Source organism: Atractosteus spatula, chromosome 8 (genome assembly GCF_055471065.1).
Source record: "Atractosteus spatula isolate fAtrSpa1 chromosome 8, fAtrSpa1.hap1, whole genome shotgun sequence".
NCBI lineage: Eukaryota > Metazoa > Chordata > Actinopteri > Semionotiformes > Lepisosteidae > Atractosteus > Atractosteus spatula.
Genome location: NC_142713.1, coordinates 28,154,400 through 28,178,318, shown reverse-complemented (window position 1 = coordinate 28,178,318; position 23,919 = coordinate 28,154,400). Strand labels below are relative to the sequence as shown.

General features: G+C 39.1%; 1 protein-coding gene across 4 annotated transcripts in view; it reads left to right on the top strand.

Moving 5' to 3' along the window:
- The first annotated feature begins 1,561 nt into the window (after positions 1–1,561).
- Positions 1,562–23,919, top strand: part of myrfl (myelin regulatory factor like) — a 39,776-nt gene continuing 17,418 nt past the window's right edge. For 3 of the 4 annotated variants that reach the window (XM_088923704.1, XM_088923705.1, XM_088923702.1), the window contains exons 1-11: positions 1,562–1,759; positions 4,633–4,717; positions 14,731–14,821; positions 15,505–15,566; positions 16,809–17,070; positions 18,199–18,302; positions 18,953–19,103; positions 19,839–20,034; positions 21,327–21,403; positions 22,414–22,524; positions 23,106–23,196. In XM_088923704.1, the coding sequence (XP_088779830.1) occupies positions 4,672–4,717; positions 14,731–14,821; positions 15,505–15,566; positions 16,809–17,070; positions 18,199–18,302; positions 18,953–19,103; positions 19,839–20,034; positions 21,327–21,403; positions 22,414–22,524; positions 23,106–23,196 (1,191 nt within the window). In that variant the 5' untranslated portion in view covers positions 1,562–1,759; positions 4,633–4,671. Of the gene's footprint in view, positions 1,760–2,852; positions 2,866–4,632; positions 4,718–14,730; positions 14,822–15,504; positions 15,567–16,808; positions 17,071–18,198; positions 18,303–18,952; positions 19,104–19,838; positions 20,035–21,326; positions 21,404–22,413; positions 22,525–23,105; positions 23,197–23,919 lie in introns of those variants that run through there. The other variant, XM_088923703.1, reaches the window with a different exon arrangement.

Sequence of the window (23,919 nt, the reverse complement as noted above, 5' to 3'; positions counted from 1 at the left end):
GCAGGTGATGCAGCGAGTTCTGTTGCAGGGGAAGGTGCCTGGTGGGGATGATTGCTGAGTGCGGTCAAGGGAGCTGTGAACCAGAAGTTTACATAGATTGGGTGGTCGGCTCTAAGAGATGATTGGGCGGTCAGAAAAAAGAGAACAGATGGAAGGTATCGTCTTGTAAAATGGAGTAGTTGTTAATAATGGTCCTGGGGGAAGAAAGTGTATTAGAGTGGTAGGGAAGCACCAAAGGAATGTGGTTGTGAGACCGGGAGTTCCCGATTGTAAACAAGCAGGCAAACAGGCTTCACTTCACCGGAAGTTTTGTTGCCTCTTTCTGAATCTAAGAGTAAGGCCCTGTGCCTACCTGGAAATCTAGTCTATTCCGTGATGTAAATTGGAGGTTTTTACAAGTTAATGTGTACATTTGACTTTTTGTTGTGGTTTGAAATGCACTCATCAATGTTGATTCTTTCTAACCCCCAAATTATAAACATAGCATTGTAGTTCCCTTTTAACAGCAGTTCCGTATAGTGAAGGACTTTATAAAAGAGCCTTTGTTAACTAACATTGAAAATATTACTATGAACATCAACGTGGAGTATTCAAATTGAACTTACAGTATGTACCATTTACTAAAGCTGTGAAAGGCAAGAAAATATGCAGTGATTTTGAAACTACATCCAATCAGTTTTAACTTAATTACAAAATCTCTGAAATCTCAAAATTCTCTAATTACTTTAACAAATACAGGACTGCAAGGGAGCCAGAGCCTATCCCAACAAGCAAAGCACAATGCAGGATACTCCGTGGATAGGATGCCAGAGGGCACACACACACAGACAGCCCTGCACAAGCTCACAGCAGGGCCAGTCAACCTATCACTGTCTTTGGTCTGCTGGAGGAAACAGGAACACTCAGAGGAAACTCACACAAACTCGGGGAGAACATACAGGCTCCACACAGATGGCACCACAGGAATTGCACCCAGAGCCCCAGTGCAGCGAGGCAGCAGTGCGAACATCTGCAGACCCATACCGGGCACTGGATTTTGTTGGCATTGGAGAGAGATTTATCCCCTTTTTTACAGCAAAATTTTACCATGACCTGAACTGAAGTTTTTAGTTGATTTCAAAAGAGCCTTGTATTATTAATATACGTCTCAAATCCTGAAACATGAGAACAAAATATCCAAAAACCCGGCATTTTGTCTCCTAGCCATCAAGTTTCACACGTTTCACAGCTTGATGAGTATTTGTTAGATTTCTGTTAGCCTTCAGAAGAACTGTGTAATTACTGGGAATATCGATGTATTTAGTCTGACCTATGTTCAAGTATTTCAGCCACAATGGTCTCACTGGGAAAATGGCAGGGAGAGCCAAGATCTTTTGCAAAATGCATCCTCCTCAATCCCGCCCTTTGTGTGTGTGCTCACCATGACCACAGCTCTTGCTTTATGGCTCTATATAAGATCATAAAAACCCCAGCTGTACACCTACCTACGTAAGGTGTGGAGTGCAACTACATCCCAGCGACAAGGGAACAAAGTCTACAGGGAAGTGCAGAGAAACAACCTGGTGCCTTGGGTTTTGAAAGGGAGTTGTCGAGGGAATTTCTTTCAAATAAAGGACCTAAAATGTTCTAAATGGAAACGAAGGTGAACAAAAATATTTCAGAGACTTTGAAGAAATTGTATCGTAACAGCTGCCAATGGATTACACTTGATTCCCTCAGTTTGGCGACGGTTTTTTAATTGAGTGATCTTTGTGAAGAGGTAAGCACCTGTCCTAGAATTTATCTGCGCCATCCTCCACCCAGATAGTGCCGATAAGATGATAGAAGAAGGATATTGACTCTTAAAGATTTTTTTTTTATTTGCTGAGGATTTGATTAATCATTTTTAGTTGCATTTTTCACAGTTCTTTGCAAACAAGCATTACCTGTTTCTTTCATAAAAAGGTTAAATGTTTATTTTATCAGCGATCAGGTTTTTCCAATAATTTTCAAAAGCCTCAATAATATTATGGGTTATCTTTCAGCAGTTTCTTGATTTATTTGCTTTGCCTGGTTTTGTTTGTATTTCTGTTGACAAATGGGAGTTTGGCGATGCTGTTCCTAATTCATCATGTTAAATCTGAGCACAGATTGGACTAATCACTTCACAGAATGTTGTAGGCTTAACACCACAGGTTGAAAGTGTAAGGCTATGTTTCTGTTACATCTCTGGCTGTCTCCAGCTAGCGATCCAGATTAATAGGAAGATTTGTTGCATCACACAGGTTAGAAGCTGCCTCTCTACATTATATAATGGAGCACTTCTGCGTGGAGATGCACTGCCATGTCTTGGTGTGTCAGCAGTGCTACAAGCAGGGGAGTATGGGATAGAACATTCTGGGGCTGACAGAACGCCAAAGAGTTAAAGACAAAGAAGTACAGAAGACTCCAGTTTTATTTCTAAGGGAACCATTATGTTTTATAATGACACATACATTCAAACTAAATTAAAACATACCTGCTGAGATCTGGTATGACAAGATACAGATTTATCCTGTATCTTATTTGAATAAGAATATATATTGTATGTTTGAGTTGGCAGGAGGTTTCTTTTTATATAAATGACATAGGAGTAGCAAGAATTTGTTAATTTTGTATTTTTTTCTGCATGTGCTAGCAGTTAAAGAACAATAAATCCCCTTTTTCTTTTTCTAAAATGTTGCCTCTACACAGGACTGGCCAAGCAATCCACCCTTTTTCAGAGCTAACAGGAGGTTCTCTCTTAAATTAGGGCCATTGAATTTTTTGCTCTTACATAAGTTATTACTCTTAGAAGAAACATGAACAGTCATTCCCTGGAATTGGTGGAGGGTAAAACTTAAAAGGGTAAAGTTTGTAGTGATATTAAAAGTGTTACGTTCCCAATACTTTTTTGGGGGGGGGGGATTTTTAGATTTAAAATTTCTGTTTTAAATCTAGTTTCAGGCAAATGCCACTAAATGATTGTGTACCATTAGCATTTAAACAATTGCTTCTACTGGGTTTTAAAACATGTCTACCATTGTTTTTAAAGAAACATTATTTTTTTTAGTTTCTATTCATTATCATTATGAATATATCCTAGATTAATATAATATTTTAATTGAGCAGACAGCTATTAAAATAATTATTGGTTAAGCCAGCAAGTGAAAAAATAGGAAAGTATAATCAATTTGTTTAATTTTTAATTTTTGAAAACAGCATAAACCTCAGAAATACTACCCAAATGTCCACACAACACAAAATTCATGTTGAGCCCATTCCAGTATCTTGTCAAGTGAGATTCTGTTCTTTCATCTCTGTATAAATAAGTATGCACTCTTCAAGAAAAAATTGTTTAATGACAAAAAAAATGAACTATTTGCCTGATATTACCTTATATTATATGAATGCTTTGTCTGCGTTTCTCGATTGTTTTTTGTCATGCAAAAGGATTTGTCGGAGAGCTTTTGCTGTTAAGCAGTTCCTCGTGAGGAGGCCATGAAATGTGTCCAAGGGCTCCCCACACAAGCCCAGGTTAACAAAGCCCTGAACAGAAGCTGTTTGAATCCTCAATCATTTAAAAGTGCCAGAACAATAAGTATAATAAATTTAAATAAATGTGTAATAAATATTGTTAAGAAGGGCTCTTCGTTATGGTCACTTGTGAAGGTCGATTTTAGCATATAGCTCTCTCTATGATCAATTTGTTGATTAATAGAGCATAATCCACAATATCGCCTACAGCAGTTGTCAGTTTCTATTTTTTTATAACAGTAGTTCATTTACCCCAGCTGAGTGACATGTGGCGGCCATCGCTCGCCGGCCTCGCTGCTCAGCAGATCAGGAAGAGAATCGAGAATTCGCTTCACCAGTTAAGAATTTAAGGACGGACTGCGGATGCGACCTTTTCTTTTGTGTGCCCAAAATTCCTGATTGCACCTGTCATGAGTTAAATAACCCGGAATGTTCAAGTTATATATTTAATAGAAAAAAAGGGAATCATTCTGAATTATTCTGTTTTTAAGTAACATTTGGTTTTTTTCACGTGTAAAAATGGAAACAATATTTACCGGCAATTGGTCACAACAAAATCTTATGTTCTTATCTGACGGTTCAACCGAAACTCTGCTTTGTGAAACTGAAGACATCCCCTTAGACTTGGTAAATGAGCCGGACACCATCTCCAAAGATCTGAGATTTACGTTAGAACATTATAGAGAAATTATAGTCGTTCTTTGTGTCTTGTGTTCTAGTATAAGATAATATTGAGCCTGTTAAAAATAAAATTAAGCACGATTTTATTTTTTGTAGTATGTACTTTCTTTATTCTTTTATTCATCTCCATTCTTTATTTGCCTCAAAATATTTTATTATTACGGTAATCGCAAAGAGACAATATTTTTGTGAAAAAGAGCAGCTGTGCAGCACAAATGCGATTCTGAATGTCTTATTCTTTAATGATATGATATCTGTAGTTTTCTTGTAATGTCTCATGACGTTGTTTTCGCCAGTTACTGTATGTTTCTCATTCATACTTTGCAAAGGGGACGGTCTGACTGTCGCTTGTCGACTCTGACCGTGAGATGTGTGTATCATCAGTATGAAGTAAAAAAGTGTGTCTGTCTCGGGCAGCTGGTTGCTGTGGACCCGCAGGGAGCTGTCCAAGGGCTAATGGATGTACTCGGCGAGAATGAAGCTCTGCAGCAGTTTTTTGAAGGTAAGACTTTCGAAGTACATCGTCAAGTGTTCATTGGCCAAAACGTTGATTCTACCATTCTCCAACTTTCTTTTTTCTATCAAGAAATGATAAGTTAATTTATTTCAAGCAAAGGCCAAATGAGATCCTCAAATCAATTATCTACTAAAACCGAAATGGGGCAGATGATCCAAATGGATTCCATCTTTTTCATGTTCTTATATTGGAGAGAAATGTAAGTAATGCAATGGTGAAAAAGGTGTCTGGGCAGAGCAGGGTTTTTGCTATCATTCCTAGGTAATTGACAGTAACTATATTACAAATAATTTAATCCTTTATAGTTCTATTGGCAATTTTTATTATTTTAACAGACTGGTATTATTTCATAAACCACTGGATAATTATGTTTTATACAAAGTATTTTTTTTGGTGGTGATGGGAGTTATTTCATGCATAGTCATCGCTATTTGATCTGGCTCGGTGCCTGCCTCAGGTATGACATATTTTATTGATCAAAGCATTGGCAAGCTTTTTTTTTACTCCATCTTTTTGAACTTGATTTTTGAGGAGGAATTTGTCTACTCAGAGGTGCATTATTGCATTATAGCAATGTGGAGCTTTTTGGTCTAAACTCGAAGTCTTTCATCTGATGCAAACTCAACACACTGAGTCACCCGGTCCAAACAATATCCTGAAGCTCAAGCATGGCAGCATTTTGTTCATAAGGAAACGTTAAAGTGAAAAAGAATGGGTAATAATTGCACCAAGCTGTTGTGCAGAAGTGATAGAGACATAACCAAACAGACCTGCAGGTGTACTGTAATTGTTGCCAAAGGTGCCACCATCATACAGTATATTGAGTTCATGGCCCTGAATACTTATGAAATCAACATATTTCATAAGAACATGAAAAGGTTACAAACCAGAAGAGGCTGTTCAGCCCATCTGGACGGTTTGTCAGTAAGTATCTCATCCAGCTATCTCTAGAAAAAAACAAAGTATTGGCTTTAAGCACATGGCATATACAGCTTGTTCCATATTCCTGCAACCCTTTAGGTAAAAAGTGCCTCCTGTTCTTGGTTTTAAATGTTCAAAATAATTTCTATTTAGGTTCTCTGGTTTGTGTTTCAATGTTTATTTTGAAGAAATCTGATGGGTTGAATTTATCAAAGTCTTGGGAGCATTTTTAACACTTGTACGGTACATCGTCTGACAGTCGTCTCTGTTCAAGACTAAAAAGTCGGTTCCTTCAGTCTTCCTTTAAGGCCCAGAATGCATCTGGTTGCTCTTCTCTTGACTAACTCCAGACCAGCATTATTTTTTCCATAATGTGGTCACCAAAATTATACTTAATATTCTAAATAAGGTCAGACAAGTGCATTTTAACATTACATCCCTTGATTTTAATTCTACAGTTTTTTTGTATTACATTAGCCAACATTTTCTTTGCCATTTTTGATTGCTTCCCCACATTTTCTGGAAGATTTTATTTCCAGCATGCAAAGTCTTTCACTTGTCCACTTTAAACATTACTTCTCCCATTTGTTTAGTAAATCTTTTTGAATTTCATGCGCTGCTTATATAGTTTTTCCAGTCTCCCTAATTTGGTATCATCTGCAAACTTGTGTGTTTTACACACAATCTAGATCATTAAAAAAAATTAGGAAGAACAGTGGTACAAATTCAAGTGGTACTATTTTTTTTCTGGCATTTTCTGTATCTTATCATTAGAAGCCTTCAATTTGTGCATTCAGGTTTTAAATAAAATATTAACTTTTAAAAAATGTGTACACATCATTCTGTAACATCACAAAGTGAGACACCACAGAAAGGGTCTCAATGCTATCTTTAGCCATTGTATATCTCAAAGAGAACAGAGAACAGTGACCTCTGATAATATTCTAAGCAATAGACTTTGGTTTTGTCCATGAAATCAAACATTTTCTCTTTGTAAATTTACCCTCAAATTGATAAATGCATGTTTGTCTGTGGTTTTCTTTAGGAACTGTAGCTTGTAAGTTGTGCTAGTAATATTGTTTTTTCAAATGTCAAGGCCAAAACCTTGACTAGATATGTAATGAATTAATGTGCATTAAACACATTCCATGATTCCCGAAATGGCCATAAAATCTTTCATAACAGATAATCACCATGATGACAAGGTGCTAGTTTATACAGGAGGGAAATTGAGCTTAGAGTCTTCTGTACTGCGATAGGTACTTTGATCTTTGTTCCATGGAAACTGAAGACTGTGAGTGAAGTATCTAACCATAAAAACAGTGTCTCTCAGTGAGCACTTCTGCTTAATTGTTTGATTTCTGTACAAGCCACAGCTAGGCCTTACACATGCTTCCTGTAGCTAAAACAAAACTGATTTATAGGTATCTGCCATATCTAAAATATCAAGGTTGCAAAGTTATAGCCACATTGCAAAATTTTCCAAATAAATCTGTCTCTGAATAAAATCCAGTTAAAATTCCTAAAGACATGTTTAAGGAAAAAAAATGTTTTCCTTACCTATATTTTTGCTTAGTTTGCAGCTTCGTTGCCACTCATTGTTTTCATAAAAACAGAAATGCTCAAAATGCTCAATTTGTTTCAGTAGTTTAAACTGGTTGAAACGCTGTTGGCTTGAACAGTGCAAGGGTCATCACTGAAAACAACTTTTAAAAGGACCTCAGACCACTGTTACTTAATAGTATTACGTTGTCTAATTTCAAATTTATTTTTGTTATACCCACCCGATTCGGGCAACGAACTCCGCAAGCGCACACAGGAAAGAAGGCAGATTCCGCCCACTTTCGAGCCGCTAATCTATTAAAACGTTATAGTCAAGGCACTTCTACGAGAGGTTCAACGGTGGTGTTGCTAAGCGGTGGCCCGGAAAGACTGAACTTTGCTGGAAATCCTTTTATTGTATCTCAAATTTATTGCCCTTTTTTTAGCATCCCAGCAGCGGATTCGTTTTCTATGCTCAAGGTGTTTTGCAATACGTCAGCACGTCAGCAGTGCAGTAGAGCGCAAGGCTCTGAACAAGTTATTACATTTACACGGGTGTTAAGTACAGTGTGAAAACATAAGCAAGTTATGTAATACAATGTGGATATTTCAGTTGTTCATTATACTATTACAATATCAGGTCTGAGTGAATCACTACATGAAAAAAAGGATGCTTTTTTCGAGTCCAAATGCCGCTAGTTTCCCTGAGCTGTCTACTCAGTACTGAGCTGTCAGTAGAAACTCTGTGGATGAGCAGTCATGGACTCATGCAAGTAGGAACCTTTCTGATCCTACTTGTTTTCAGTGAAAAGTTCAATTCAGAATCCATTCAAAATTTATTATTCAACTACAGAAATACAAATGAAATGCTACCTCAGCAGACTTTCATACAAGGACACCACAAAAAGATAATCGTGTGAAATGTCTTTTAAGCTTCCGCCAGTGTAGTTTGAGCGGTGTATATCTTAAATGATGTCACTATCATGTAACGGAATTTAAATATCATTTCAGTTTTTTTACAGTGCAATATGTCGTATAGTTTTTCGATATTTGGATATAATTATGTTGGTATCTGTGCTTATTGTTGACAACAAAGAAATTGTGAAGATGCTGAGGAGTGAATTCAAGCGTTCGGCATTCAGACGAATAGGAAAGCATTACTTTATTTCTTTGTAATCTAAAGACTATATTGTACAGTACCATGTACACCTACTTAGTCCTTACAGTATAGTGCTTGCCAGTTTTAATCACAGAGCATACTGCCTACGGAAGCTTGTTAGCGCCACTGAGAAAAAAAATGAATTTAAACGAGAACATTTTGTTTATACAAGATAGTATTGCGTTTAATCAAGAAAATTATTGCTTTCGTACGAGATAGTATTACATTTGAAGCATTAGTGAATTTGTGAACAATATTGATTCCTATATTAATATCTTCCGTTACATATGCAATAATATTGTCCCATGCAAAGTTGCATTGACTTTAACAACAGAAGAATACCGTCACTCAAAAAAATCTAAAGGAGCACATGTACTGTCTTTTGTATACATGAAGTACAACACAATGTCAGTAAGCATTATTGTGTTAAACGCGTGTCGTTTTCGCCGTTTCTGTGAAAACCAGAAATGACACGACTTATCAAGCGTGTTATTCTTGATGTGAAACTGTAGAAACATGTACTGTACGTAGGTTTTTGCCGTCTCTTTAAACATTGAACGAAATACATTTACGATGACTTGACAGTAAGACCAACTCTTTGGATTACTGTTATTGTTGGTCACTCGTTAAACCTTTAAGTTAAAAAAACTTTTAGACTACAGAATGCTGACATCATATACTTCTGAATTTGAAATCAAACAGCAAAATGCGGTAAAATTGACATTTGAAGGAAGAAGAAAGTATTTGTGTGGCCGTTTGCACAGACGTGAATGTGAAGAAATAGGGGAATACCAAACAGAAAAAAAATCCAGGACGGCACACAGCTAGGTATACAGTTTGTACACTGCTGCGATCAACATATTAACATATTATATCTCATACAAACGCAATAAATATTTTTTTTTTCTCCGTGGCGCTAAGCTTCCGTAACTGCCAAATATAGGAACGTAGTTATCAGCCCGATGCCTGTTTGCTACTTTCACTGGATTGAGCATTATGCAAACTGAATTGGCTGTCCTTAGCTGTATTTACTGAACCCTGGCCCTAGAAATAAATCCCTTTGCAAGAAGCCTGCTTTCATGTTAGGGAATTCTTTTCTAAACAAATCAGAAGGCAAAAGGTAAGCACCAGGGTCTTAGTTTAGCAAGCCAACCCCATACTGACAACTGCACCTATCATTATTATTATTTTCTTTGTACATCATGTGTAATGAAGGTACTGTACATTACATCTGCCCACAAGTTACAGAGTATCAATAAGATTCTAAAGTCATCTCTTCCTTAGGTGTATATTTTTAAGATATCTTAATTTTTAATTATGTCTGCCAGTAGGGACAGGAGAAATTACGAAAATCCTTTCCTACGTGGACTTATTCAGTTTCCAGGAGTTTTTTCATCCTTGATCAATAAGCTGATACATGACTAATGCTTAATGTCCTTCAGCAATGTGTACCCTCAACTGGCAATGAAATGTGTGCTTTGTACTTTGTTTTCTTACAGAGCTTTTAAGGCTGACTTGAGGATAGATTAAACAAAGACTTTAACCCAACTGCAGGGTTCTAAACCCTGTAACAGGTGGATGTTTTTTGTTTACCTGTGATGTCGTGTAACAGAGTTTTGGGTTTATTTTCAGGTGGTTTGATATTCTTTGCTACAGATAAATGGGTTTTTTCCTCCCTGCCAAAATAGTTTGTGTGTTTCTTTCCATTTTTCAATTAAAACCTTAAGTCTTTAATATATAAATGATCAGTTTCAACACCAACAAAGTACAAGACGGGAAGGTATTCTCTGCGACGATACAGTTCCTAATTTCTTCTGCCCCTATCTGATGTATTTATTGAATACAGCTACATCTGCTGCAATTAAACCCCTGTAAGGTGACTACTGTCTGTAGAGAGGTACGTTCTATAATTATCTGGTTTAAGAGATACGTTGGGCAGTTTATCCATAGTTCAATCGATAGAGGGATTTGTGAAGATATGTCTACACTGTGAATGCTGGTCAGCATTTTTCACATATCAAGATTAAAAGGTGGTAAGATAATAGGCATAAGGAGTCATTACCATAACAACAACATTTTCTTCAAGATGAGCAGGATAATTTTGCAACTTTTTTACAAGAGCAAAACTTGTATCTAAGAAAGTTATGACATATGTTCTCAAAGATTTCAGTGGTATATAGTGGGAAAAAACAGTAAGGATGTGGCGAAGAGTAAATCATTAATTTGCTGTTGGAAAATTCCCTCAATTTTACCTCGAGATAGGTAATGTGGACGAAATTGTACAATTTGTTTTCACAAAAAGCTGTGAAAGCATTTTGCCATTGTATCGAATAGAAAATATGCTGCAAAGCTACCAGGACATGAGGAAATGTCCTCCACTCAATCCACCCAGAAAACTCATTGGAGATCCAACTGTGTGCAGAACTTTTCTAACCCATCTTCTCTCTCTCGTTCGGCACTGACAGCAGCGGGCTCAAGGTGAAGAGCTCCAAAAGAGTGAAGATATTTCTTTAATCACAAACCACATGACGGTGCACTGACAGTGCAAGGTCGTGCACTCATAAATGGGTTGTGAAGCAGTTACAACAAGGTCATATTATTTAATTGCACCGCAGTGAAACGGTAAAGACTTTGCCAGTAAAGAAAATAATGACACTACTGTCTCAGAGTTCACTAGTCAAATATAGATAAAGTGTATATTTAGTTACATCACAGAATTACAACAGCAATGGCTTGCATTTACTTGTGGTGACAAAGCCAGATACCAAGGGGACTCACAACATCCCTACCTGGATCTGAGTTAACACTCAAGACCAAGAGGTGGCAGCAAGCAATGTAATTTTACACGGATTAAGGAAGGGGAATTTCAGGCTGGCCTATATTTTTTATCTAAACTGGCACTGATCAATGGAACATAAGAAAAGATTACAAATGAGAAGAGGCCATTTAGCACACTTGGCTTGTTTGGTTGCTAGTAACTAATTCAGCTGTTTCAGCCATTTGTTTAAAGAAATCGGGATATCAGCCTTAATAATGTGACTGGGTAGCATTTTTCAGCCTTTCACAAGCCTCCTGTTCTGGCTTAGAAATGCAATGCCCAGCAGTTTCCACCGGTGTCCTCTGGTTTATGTTTCATTGTTGATTCTGGCACTTGGGGGGGGGGGGGGGTGATACTGCCGTTTTTACAAAACGGCCCATGATATGGCCCAGTGTCCACAGTCTGGATGTGGTCTTCAGGTTTACTCCATTAGAAATATTCTCTGCAAACTGCTGTTGAACTGTGTTAATGAAGCATGTATCTAGTCATTTTGTGTTGTAACACCTGTTATCATAATGCAAATGTGGGGACATATAAGTGGTAACTCAACTTGGGGATACCGTAATTGGTCACGCCCGTAGACTAAAACAGTTGTGCAGCAGCCTCAGTGCAGAAACACATGCAGGGGATGCTGGCATGTTCTCTCACACATTGGCATCAGTCTTTGTACAACCTGCCTACACAAAAACGTTGTGCATCTTGGTTCAGCTCTTGTATCTTTATTCTTTTAAATATTAATATACCTCTAAATATTGTTGTTACAATGAGTGGCGAGGGCAAAGTAAAATGTACACAGTAACATGTAAAACCTCTAATTTACATCACAAAACAGACAAACTTTCCAGGAATACGCAGCGCCATATTCTGCGATTCAGAACGAGGCAACAAAACTTCTGGTGAGGTGAAGCAGCCCTGTAATATTGTAAACAAGAAGGCTTGTGAAAATATCTCTTTTAATTCAATAGAAATGTTGCTGTTGACTTTGAGACAAATACTACTTACTTGTTTACTCTGTATCATGTTAGCGCATTTCTGCGGTGAAATGTCTGCTGCACAACCCGTACTTATTTGCTCTTACATCTAATTACATTAGTCATTACACTGATCAGTGAGCAGGAAGGGCCGGTTCACATGGAAAATCGTGAAAACTCTCACTCTCGCCTAGGCATTTGCAACAAGATGGCGACTATACAGTACTTTCACAAAGTTCCAGATTTTGTGCCCAATTCTGAATTTGTAACATGATACCGTCAATTTATTTAGTTACTGAGGTTTAATAACTTGTCTGAGAAATTGGGACTGCAGTTCTCTTTTAAGACTTCTGTTAGTGTGTGTAGTGCAAGTGAAAAGAAAGCTAATTCTCTGGAGCAAAACCTTAATGTTATAAAGCGATGTGAGAGAACCGAAAAAACATGATCTCATCTGCGCTACTCAGCTTATAGTGGTGTGTACCGTTGGCTCTCTTGGGGAAAAATGTTGTATCACTCTCCTCTACTACAGTTTCTCATCGCATATCGATGTAAATATTGATGCATACAATGCCTTATTTGATCTATTTATTCACTGCTTCTATTGAAAATTCTCACATAAAACATTCAAACTAATTATATGACCAATTACTATAGGCAAATACTTTCATTATTGTGAAACCGAGCTCTCTACGTCTTGGTTTAGAGTTCATGTAACTTAACTCTCCATAGCCCAGGTGATAATTCTAATTCTTCAGAAGATTTTCAGAGCGTAAAGAATCTTCAAAGAGGTGAAGTGTACTGTTCGCCATGGTGGGACAGCAGAAGAAAACCACCTTTTATGACAGGCTCCTCATGCTTATCATTATCGCTAATGGTTTCAGTAGCAGACAAACAGATGGGGTCTGAGGGTTATCATTTAACATTTATTAGAGGTCTTTTTTTCCTCAGGTTAAAAAGTCTGGAATTTCACTTTTGCTTATTGGATTATTAGTTAATAACTAACACCGATCAATAGTCTTGCCCTAGAGAGACAACGGATGATTGTCTTAGCCCACACCTGCTGTATGAAAAGAAAGAGGATGGATTATCTGCTGTTCTCATTGTTTCTCGAACGCTGTGAATCAGAGAGAGGGTTATGAGTGACTGCTTACATTTTCTGCTGTACTGTTATGCTCCAAACTGAAAATGAAAATCATAGTTTGATTCCTCTTAGTTAGGGATCATTTGTCCAGTAATACATAATTGTATTTGTGAAATTTGTATATGAATTGAATTGCAGTATTTCAGAGAAAACAATTATGTAATATGGTGTCTGCTGTTTTTTTATTGCATCTTGGCATTTATGTACATTATAATAACTCAGTCTCAATTACTGAAATAATTAGCGAAGGTTACCATTATATTGAGCCATTGAGAGATCTGTAAAACATGAAAAACAATGCTGAGGTGTGTGATGAAAATCACTTACCTAACTGATTGATAAATGATTAACATAGCCCTGTTAACCCAGTTTGTCAGGAGACAAGAGCTAAACTCTCTGATCATTTACAGTCCCTGTTGAGATGTGAACTTTTAGCCCTCTGATACTGAGGTACAGATTGTAGCAGTCTTTGCTTATCTGCCACATGCAGCCAGCAGGGGTCATCTAATAATAATAATAATAATAATAATAATAAACATAAACTTGAATTTATAAAGTGCTTTCCATGCATAAGGACGCTGTACATAGTGATAAAGAAAAAGACAAAAAATACAACAAGATTGAAGATTTCTATTATGTTGGTGATTTAATTTTACTGCTGTATAATTAGTTTTTATCTCAGACCTCATTCATTTCTCTTTCTCAGACTCTTCCTGGTTTTCTCCTGGTGTCTTCCTGTATCACTTTTGCTATCACAACCACTTCTACTCTTCATCCTACAGCCTTTCAATTAGTCTGCTCCACTTAACCTGGGACTGTTGTTAAAGTTGGACCTCTTACCCATCAACTGAGTGAAAGACCTAGTGCAGACACCAGAAAGAAAGAAGTTTACTCCCAGAAACATGATTGTTGAATTAATCGGGTCTGTGTGTACTCGGCGATGGACAGGCGTCCTGTCCTCTGTATATTCCTACAATGATGGACTGGCACCCTGTCTAGGGAATATTAATACCTTGTGATGGACTGGCATCCTGTCTAGGGTGTTTAATACCTTGTGATGATCTGGCGTTCTGTCCAGGGAGTATTCTGTTCACTGAATAGTTCTGTGTGTTCCATTCTGTTTTGTGGACTTTTGCAAGTCATCCATCGTGTGTTGCCACAATTTGAACACAGCTTGCTCATGGTTGTGCCATGCTCAAATACTTATACAGTATGTATACTATACTACAAGTATCTATAGTGTATCTCTGTATACCTTATCATGTTTGTACCTGTCTTTCACTTTGTCTTTTACCGTGGTGTATACCATAGGAAACCTTTAGAAATTTTCACCTCTCTGAGTTCATATTTTGAAGCAGAAAGTATTATGGAATTAAAGAAAATGGAAAATGAAGGGTAAAATTAAACGGACACTAAGAACTGCGTTCTTTTTTCCTCCCGGATCAGGACATGACGTCACTGGGGTGCTGGAGAGTCCAGTGGTGGACACCAGCATGCTGGAGCAGTACCTCAGCAATGACCTGGACCCCAGCACATTGTGAGTGTCTCCCCTCTGCTCCCGTTACTCTGCTTGCTCTACTGCAGCCTGCATTTATTATATCGGAGCCATAGCCAGGGATATAGACAGTACATGGCCCGAGACACATGTTGCTGGTCTACCTGTTTAAAACACTCTGATTCTGCTGGAATATATGCATCCACAAACGGCCAAGAGCTCTTAAGCGATTAGGTAAAGGTTAGATTTATGGTTGGTCTGGGACTACAGTGCCAGTTGCAAAATGCTTAAGAGCTGGATTTCTGTTGGCAAAGGATTCTTGTGTCTATGCAATGGATATCCACTTCCAGCACAGGTTTTGGAATGTCTTTTTGATGTTTTAAAGTTCTGCTTCAATGCTGGCCAGAGTTATAATAAAGCACTCGGAACTCCAGAGAAACCTGCTCTTTGTGTGAAGTGAGGTTTTTAAATTTGCCCCATACAGTAGTGATGAATGAAAAACCTATTATAAGCAAACCTTAAACCGTTAAAGTGATTTTAAGAGGAACTTCAGAAAAGGGACTGTTCCAAATGTAGTACTAAAGCTTTATAGTACTAATATGTAAACATACTTTTGTTTTGTAGGTGGGTTGTTCTGGGAGTGTCTCCCATTTTGCTCAGTGTTGTGTGCTGTTCTATTCAGAAACAGAACTGACAGTCCTCTTGTGTTTTTCCCTGTTGTTCAGTATGCTACCAGAGTCACCTCCTGACTCAGGATCTGAGCCCTGCTCTCCTCCTCAGATACCAGGTAAAGTGCGAAAGAACATAAAAAAATAACAGCCTTACTGGTTTACAAATGCTAGGAGGCCTATTCATCCATCTTGTTTGTTCTGTTTGCCAATAACATTGTGACCCAAACATCACATCCAGCTGTTCCTGAAAGATATCAGGGGCCTCAACACCACCATTTTAGGTAAAACAGTGACTAACGTTTCTGCCATAAATACACTTCCTCACAGTACATGAAATTAAAAAAAAAAAATGATTTCCCTGCCTCTGATACATAGACATCATTCAGATAAAATTACCCTAATTGGTTTACAGAAGCTCATGAAATTTCAAAATGCTTTAAGCAAGACAAGTGGAGATGTGGTTGAAGCTTAATTGATCCTTTAGATGATGTCCCGGTATAATAATCACAGTTACCCATGTGCAGAATTGATTAGATACGGTAGCTATTGTACATGACCCCCGATCACATGTTTTTTTTTGTAGTGAAAAGAGACCTGGGAAAGAACAGTTGAAATAAAAGCATGAAGCACAGTGTACCTATAGTTTAAAGATATGGTTTTCTGTGCGTTTACAGTATGTATTCTCCCTGTATTTAAACCCATGCCTTTACTGTCAGTTATGGCGATTGTTGAAGATGATATGCATTAAAATATTTATATTAGAAAAAAATTGGTTTTCTGAATGTGAAAAATTGATCTAAACATGGATTTGAATAATTAACAGGATAATTGAGTAGAGTGGTGGAACAGATATTCAAAGTATCTGTTCAGATTAATAGTTTATGTTAGGGAATCTAATATATCCTGACACCCTTAATACACGGTAACTGTTGTTACATTATAATAGTAACCTGAATATGCGATGTCAAGCTTTCAAACACTAGAAAGGTTACACGCCAGGAGAGCAGTCATTTGGCAGTTCTTGCTTGTTAGAGGCTAATTAATCTGAGGATCTCATCTAGGGGTTTCTTGACAGCATGACTTGGTATCTTATTCCACTGGGCATCAAGTTTGAAACTGTAAAATTACAGTGAAAGTATAGTTTGCAAAGGGCAGTTCTTCCTGTGCTGCTCTCCCTATTCAAAATTAACACAATTTACACTGTTATGATCCTTGATTTAGTTTTGCTTTGGTCATTTTTAAAAATCTTTCTTGTCTATTCTTATTATTTTTTCTTTGGGGAAAAAAAAAAGATTTCGCTGAATGGCAATTGGAGCTGTGTGTTAAAGCTGGTGCTTCACGTTCACGTCTGCTTCCAGATGTGCGCTCTGGTTCTTCATGGTCGGATCAGGTGATGCCTCTTCCTGCCGAGTCACCCAGCACCGCGTCCTGTCTATTTAAAGACGGGATTCCAGGATGGCAGACCGGTCCACCCCAGCACCCGGACTTCATGACGCTGACAAACAGCTGTGCCAAGCCCAGTGCCCCTCCTCTTCCCATCCCCTGCCTCCTTGAACCCTCACCTCCTTGTCAGGGCACAGCCTTCCCCTATGTGCCACCCAGACCCCCTTATCTTTCAGGGTAAGTTGGACAACATTAACCAGAAACGGGAATGGAGATTAGAATGTACCTCCTAGTTTGCTGGGAACTGATACAGAAACAAGCTTCTTGTGATGACCTAGTGCTATGAATCAATATCTGAGTTTGAATTCAAGGCAATATACTTAGTTTAGTTGTTGGAGGCACTGTATCTCACAGAAGGTCAGTGGAAGTTTTTAGCTGCTGCACACTGAGCACATTGGACCAGACATTCAGCTACCCAGGAGTACCCTCCAGGTTACCCTGGGGGATCCTCAGATGTTCCCAGGCCATCCACCAACATGGCATTTTTTGATCATGGGGTCTGCATCCAGTGGGTCATTCTTAGAGTAATTCCAAAAGTTGTCCCTGGGTGCCTGACCTGCAGTACCTTGATTGGCTCATGTCACTCTTGAAGATTAGCTTCTCCTAGATCACTGAGTACCTCATCCCAGAGGGTGAACTCAACAGAGAAACCTCTGTTGAGATTTATTAATCATGCGCTGTTGGTCATTACCTCATGTTCAAGACTCTAGGTAAGGATCGAAACCTAAACCAAAAGCTTTGTCTGAACATTGGACTCTTTCTTCATAACAGCAGGCCCCCTACAGATCTCCTGGCCTACACTCACTCATGAACAAGGCCCTGAGGGTAGTTTGAGCTCCCTCAGAATCAGAATGTGTGAAAGGTCATTTCAATTATCTCTTTTAATTTAGAAGTGCCAATCATTTTTGTTATGCCCCACACTTTTTGCAACAGTCAACAGTCTCTATGAAGCCTGTGACCGCACACAGGAGAGAGTGAGGAAGTGTGGGCAGACACCGAGATACTTGTCTATTAACATGTCAGGGGCACAGCATCCCCATACTGGAGGTTCTAGGGCTGATTAGCGGAGAGATGGAAGCTTTACCAATAACATATTGTTTAAGGGCTGACCTTTATAAGGGTCATTTCACCTTAAAAAGTGGTGTAGAGAAAGAGAGGTTATGTCTGCAGCATTAGATTACCTTTGCCCTTTCAGTTTTCAACCTGATTATAAAACTCACACTCCTAAGTGTCAGGTGAGGGTGGTTCTTTTTCTCAGAAATAGTAGGGAGTTGGCTTACCTGCCCTGATCTTGCATTCCCACAGAACTGTGTTCCCAGAGCCCAAAAAGAGGAAGCATTCGGACTCTATTGAGGGAGGAGTGGACTCACACCCCTGGAATGATCCAAGCAGACCGAAGAGGCCAATTAGTAAGCGCTTCTAGAACTCCTTAAAATCACAGCCAGGTATACCCAGAAACACAGCTGTTAATACTGTTAGTGTGGTCGACGTTCCTATTCAGGGTAAGATAATGAAGTTTTTTAAATGGACGTGCTTTACAAATATTGTATATGGTAGCCCGCAAGTACAGTAAAATAAACAAATAAAATGACACTGAACTTAGAATGATGAAAGTGGAAAAGCCACTCAAAGACTGAAGAGAACAGAAACACAACTTAAAGGAGATGGTAAGAACTAAAATAATTTCAAGCATGTAGGTATCCTGTTAGTGTGTGTTCCATACTGATGGAACTGCTGATCGATAACATTAGCAGTTTAGAGGTAAAAGAAATGCAGGACCTCTCCCACCCTGGCTTTAGTATGCATTAAGACATGTAAAATAATAAAAGTCTAGAAGAATATGTCTTAGGATTACACCTAGCAAGGCTCCTATAGAAAACAAATGAGGGTGTTGTGTTTGGAACATTTCTGATACATTCATTTTGATAGTCTGAGAACAGTACAAGGATTAGATAAGGAAGGTATACTTAGGGGCAAGATGATACACCTCCTCAAATCTGTGCACTGCAGTGCTCTGCTGGCTGATGAGTCACTTGTCCGTCATGTTCCCCACTTCCAGCAGTGAATGCTGAGCCCACTGGTGAAGCCCCCAGCTATGACGGTGATGGGCAGAATGGCAGCTCTTGCCCAGGAGCATACCAGTCCTTGACCTGGGATGTGTACCAGTCCAACCAGTGGACAGCTCTCTACAGCAGCAGCTATAAGAGCCTGTGAGTTCCCCTGCTGTTCACGTTTTCCTGCTTTTGGTTGGTCTGGCACTCGCATCACCATACAGGGTTTCAAAGATGGTTGGTAAGACACCCAGTGCTCAGACAAAAAGAGACCTGCTTCCTGCTCTGGGGATCAGAGGATGTGGAGAATATTGCCGATGTTGAGTCACAGCTTTGATATTCTGATGAGGTTGTGGGGATTTACTTCCTGCTAGAATCTTGACAGCGAAGCGCACAGAATTTGTCAAGTTTGATAATAAACTAAATAGGCTTTTACATTGGAGTGGAAAAATCATACTTTGAATGGATCAGTAGATAGTTATGAGTCAGCAAAAGAAATGGAATGCCTCTTGCTTTCATAGTGATATTTGAATTCACAGTGGATTATCCAATTTATTTGTTTGGAAAAAATAGTTGTACTGATTTATACAACTGGGTATTTTACTGGAAGAGCTGAAGTGAAGCACCTTGCTCAAGGGTACAACAGCATGACCACCTGGGATCTGAACTCATGACCTTCCAGTTTCAGGCCCTTAACCCTGACCTCTGGTAAGCGCTAATCAAAATGTGTCTGAAACGCTGGCATGTTTTTTGCATCCTTTGAAAAATTCAGAAAAGCAGAGTTTTTCTGTCTTATTTATTAGTTGTTAAAAATTGCAGTATTTTCTTGACAATTCAAGTAGAGTTCCCTATCACATCATGTACTGTATGCTTTGCTGCCTGGGTTTTTTTCAGCCCTGCTCCTGGCTACCATGTTGACACGGACAAGGGGTTCAATTATTCTGCCACAGATGAAGCCTTTGTGTGCCAGAAAAAGAATCACTTCCAGGTCACAGTTCATATAGGGATGGCTGGAAACCCCACATATGTCAAGACACCTCAAGGCGTCAAGCCCATTGAGAACTTTTATGTGAAGGTTTTCGGCATCAAGGTAAGCACTGTCTTCTTTCCTGTTTTTCAGAGGCCAATACCAAATCATCCATATACTGTAATTAAAGATATCAGCAATTGGGGTACCTGTCCTTTTACTTTTCATTCAAACTCTGTGTAACTGTAGGCTTATTGGTAGACCAAGTCCTGTATCCTCGTCCCATAAGGCTTGAAACATTCTATCGGTGCAAAATGCTTAAATTAGTGTGCCTACTTTTTAATGCACATTTTTTCTTAATTCGCAAAGACATTTAACAAATGTCATATTGAGGATTGAATAAAAGACAAGTAAGGTATATGACACCTTGTAACCTGATTTTGTCAAATCTCAGAAGCTAAGCCAGGCTGTGCCATGACAGTACTGGGATAGGAGAGCACGATTGAAGTTGCACCTGCAAATGGTGTTGGTGGACCAGTAGGTGGCGTCCTTCCCTCTGATAGAAGTTTCTGAATTTGGTGACCGGGTGAACCGTGCTGTAGGTTTGTTGTCCTTCAGATGAGACGTTGAACTAGGTCATGTCTTTGTGGTCATTCAAGATCCCCTGGCTCTAAGAAAGAGGAGGGGTGTTAATCTTGATGTCCTTGTTAAATGCCACTCTGACCTTCCTAAAGATCCCTCTTTAATTCAGTTAGTGATGGAATTTCATACTGATCTGCTGTGCTGACTGGGGAACAGACATGCACTTTGATTTACTGAGAATCGTAAATATGACACCTTGTTTTTTTCTTAGTGTGTAGTATTCAAAGTTTCTAAAAAAATCTACCTTCTAGAAATCCTTTGAATTCAATTTATAAATGGCCAATTTGTTTTTCAGGGTGTGATAGCAAATTCCATTTACTGTAGTGATCACAGTGATCATAATAATTCATAGTTGTGGTCTCAAGATGTGAGTTGATCTCAAGGGCTCTGTAATTGAAACCTCTAATGTAATGTGCAGAAAGATCAAAACCTGGAGAGCTGTTTAGTATGTAGAGCTGAAATGGGTCTTAAATGAAGACAGCTCGACAGCTGAAACACTGACTTCCTTGGCTCCATGTGAGCTGTGAAGTACAGGTGTTTTTCTAAGTTACAGACAGTCTTGTTGGACCTCTGCACTTGCTCATAGAAATATAATAGAAAAATAATATTTTTTACGCCATTACAGTTGTGCCTGTCTGTTGTGGTGTGAAGTTAAAAAAGAAAAATATCTGTCATTATTTTATTTATAATCCCAGACAGCACTACGAGGGATGTTAACCAGCACCTTATGACAAACCCAATTACTATAATACCTCACAAAACCTTCTCCTCAGGTGGAGGCCCAGAATCACGTCATCACCATTGAGCAGTCGCAGTCAGATCGTAGTAAGAAGCCATTCCTGCCCGTCAAGTAAGGGTTTCTTTCCTATATTAAGGGACATCGTCCCGTGTGCTTTAGGATTGGTCATATTTCCTTTCACTGTGTTATTTTTTATGTATAATTCATCTTTCTATCATGATGTTCCTGTGAATGCACAAATTCTGATAGCTGTTATTCATGATTTCTTTAGGCTAGGCTGAAATAACAAGGAATGTGAGTTGTTAAGATGCAAACGTGTGTAGAGATACAGAAAGTCTCAGCACAGTGTCCTTGTTTATAACAAAAGGCTCTCCAAAAAGCTGAGACACAACTGTTGTCTCCTTCCCTTGGCTCTTAGCCCGATGTTTCTAGGTACTCTTTATACCATACAGATAGCATCAACAGCCTCGTTTGATACCATGAATGTTGTGTTAGGAAACTGTTGCAAACAGCTAGAGCTGGAGTTTGCAAACATCACAAGAGTTCAGCTGTCAAACTTTTCTTTTTCAGGCAAAATAAAGACCTGTCGCAGGTCATAAACATAAAACATAACGGAACTATGTCTAGCTGAATCCTACATGTTTCCTCATTCCCAGAAAGCAACCAAATTACTAGTGTTGTACAAGACTGAAACCCATGCAGGGGGCTCATCTTGCATTATTTCAACTTACATCATGGTATCCTGATGCTGTTTTCATGCATGAACCCATGTAGTAAAACATAAAAAGCTGGCTCTCTCAAAGACAGGCTCTTCAGCTGTAGCTGTACGGATTAAATTATTTGCCATATACACAAGCTCTAAAAGAAAACAGTAAAGGGTCCATGATCAAAATTATTGTATCGTTATAAGTTGTGCAGGTGCATTTGTTTGCAGATAAGCTTTAAAAAGTCAGGGTTTATTTCAAGACACAATGGGAATGGAAGAACTAGCTTGCGTTTTAAAGCATGACTAAGATGACTTAGTGTATCGGCGTAGCAGCCAGGCCTGCCTTCCTCTGCCACTGTGACCTGGCTGGCGTGGAAGAGTGGGGAGTGACTATGGCTGCTCTTTTGTCCTTCAGGGTCAGTCTTCCGGAGGACAAGATCACCAAGGTGACACTCGGCAGGCTGCACTTCAGTGAGACCACAGCCAACAACATGAGAAAGAAAGGCAAACCCAACCCTGACCAGAGGTGAGCAAAGCACCTGAAATAAATCCCACACCTAGCAAACCAGCACTGAAACCATCATCCATTATTCTGTATTCCGGGTCACAGGGGAGCTGGAGCCTATCCCAGCAAGCAACAGGCACAAGGCGGAATACATCCTGGACGTAACGCCAATTCATTGTAGGGCACACACAGAGACAAACGCACACACTCATACCAGAGCCAGTTTTTCCATATGCTAATTACCCTACCAGTATCTCTAGAGACTGTGGGGGACTTCCTGGGGGAAACCCACATGAACACGGGAAGAACATGCAAACTCCATGCAAATAGCACCACAGGAATTGAACCCAGTGCTGTGAGATGTGTACAATCCTAAATGAATACACAGCATTGGACTTTGCTTTTTTAAAATAGGTAATGAATGTAAAAGCGAATGAAACAGAGAAACAGGATCAACTAGAAAAGGAAGCTGATGTATATTAAATATTGTGAATTGTAACCCAAATGAAAACATTTAAAATGAGAATCTGGTGCATTTAGTCATATCCAAGGGGTGAGAGTTTGGATGTGGTTGTGACCTTGCTCTGCTGGTTTTGTGTCAGGTACTTCATGCTGGTTGTGGGGCTTTACGCTTCTGTGGAGGAGGAGCAGTACTTGTTGGTGGCTCACGTTTCCGAACAAATTATTGTCAGGGTGAGTAATGCCTGCTTGAAACGGACGATAAAACATGCAATAAATCATAGGTTGTGAGCGAACCACTCACATGTTGTTTTTCTGAATTTCATTTTATGGGCTTTTTTTTTATTGCTGCTGACACTACAGAGGTCAGCCAGATTTAAAGGGGAAGAGCAGTGAAAACAGTTTTGCACTAGCAACAGCACTGCGGGAAAAGAGAGGTAACATGGACATAGTGAAGCGAGATTACTCTGGTCGCTGCCACGCTCATTACAAACCTGGGCAATATGGTGTGGTGTTGAGCTGAGAGGGCTAAAAATGAAGGGGAGCAGCAGAAGTAGGCAGGGCTGGCCTGAGTGAGTAGAATTCAGTGTGAGTAAAAGGAGGTGTCGGGAGCATCTGTCTGTGGAATGAGCCATTCCTCTATAATTATCAATCTGCCATCTTTGTTCAAGGTCACACCACAGGGCCCTGGCACTGAGCCAAGAGGGTGGTGTGCTTAAGGAGGCTCCCTTTGCTGTATCACAAGGGCTAATGCATAAAATCCTCTCTCCAAACAGGGCAGACACAGATGAGCATTATTTGGTAGGCTAGCCATGCGCATCATGCAGGAATGCTGGACAATTTCTCTGTGGCTGAGTATATTCATTTCAGCAGGGGAGGAGTTGGTTACTATGGACACTTCTTACTGCTTACTGCTATTAATTCTGGCACTTCTAAAACTACTACTACTAATAGACA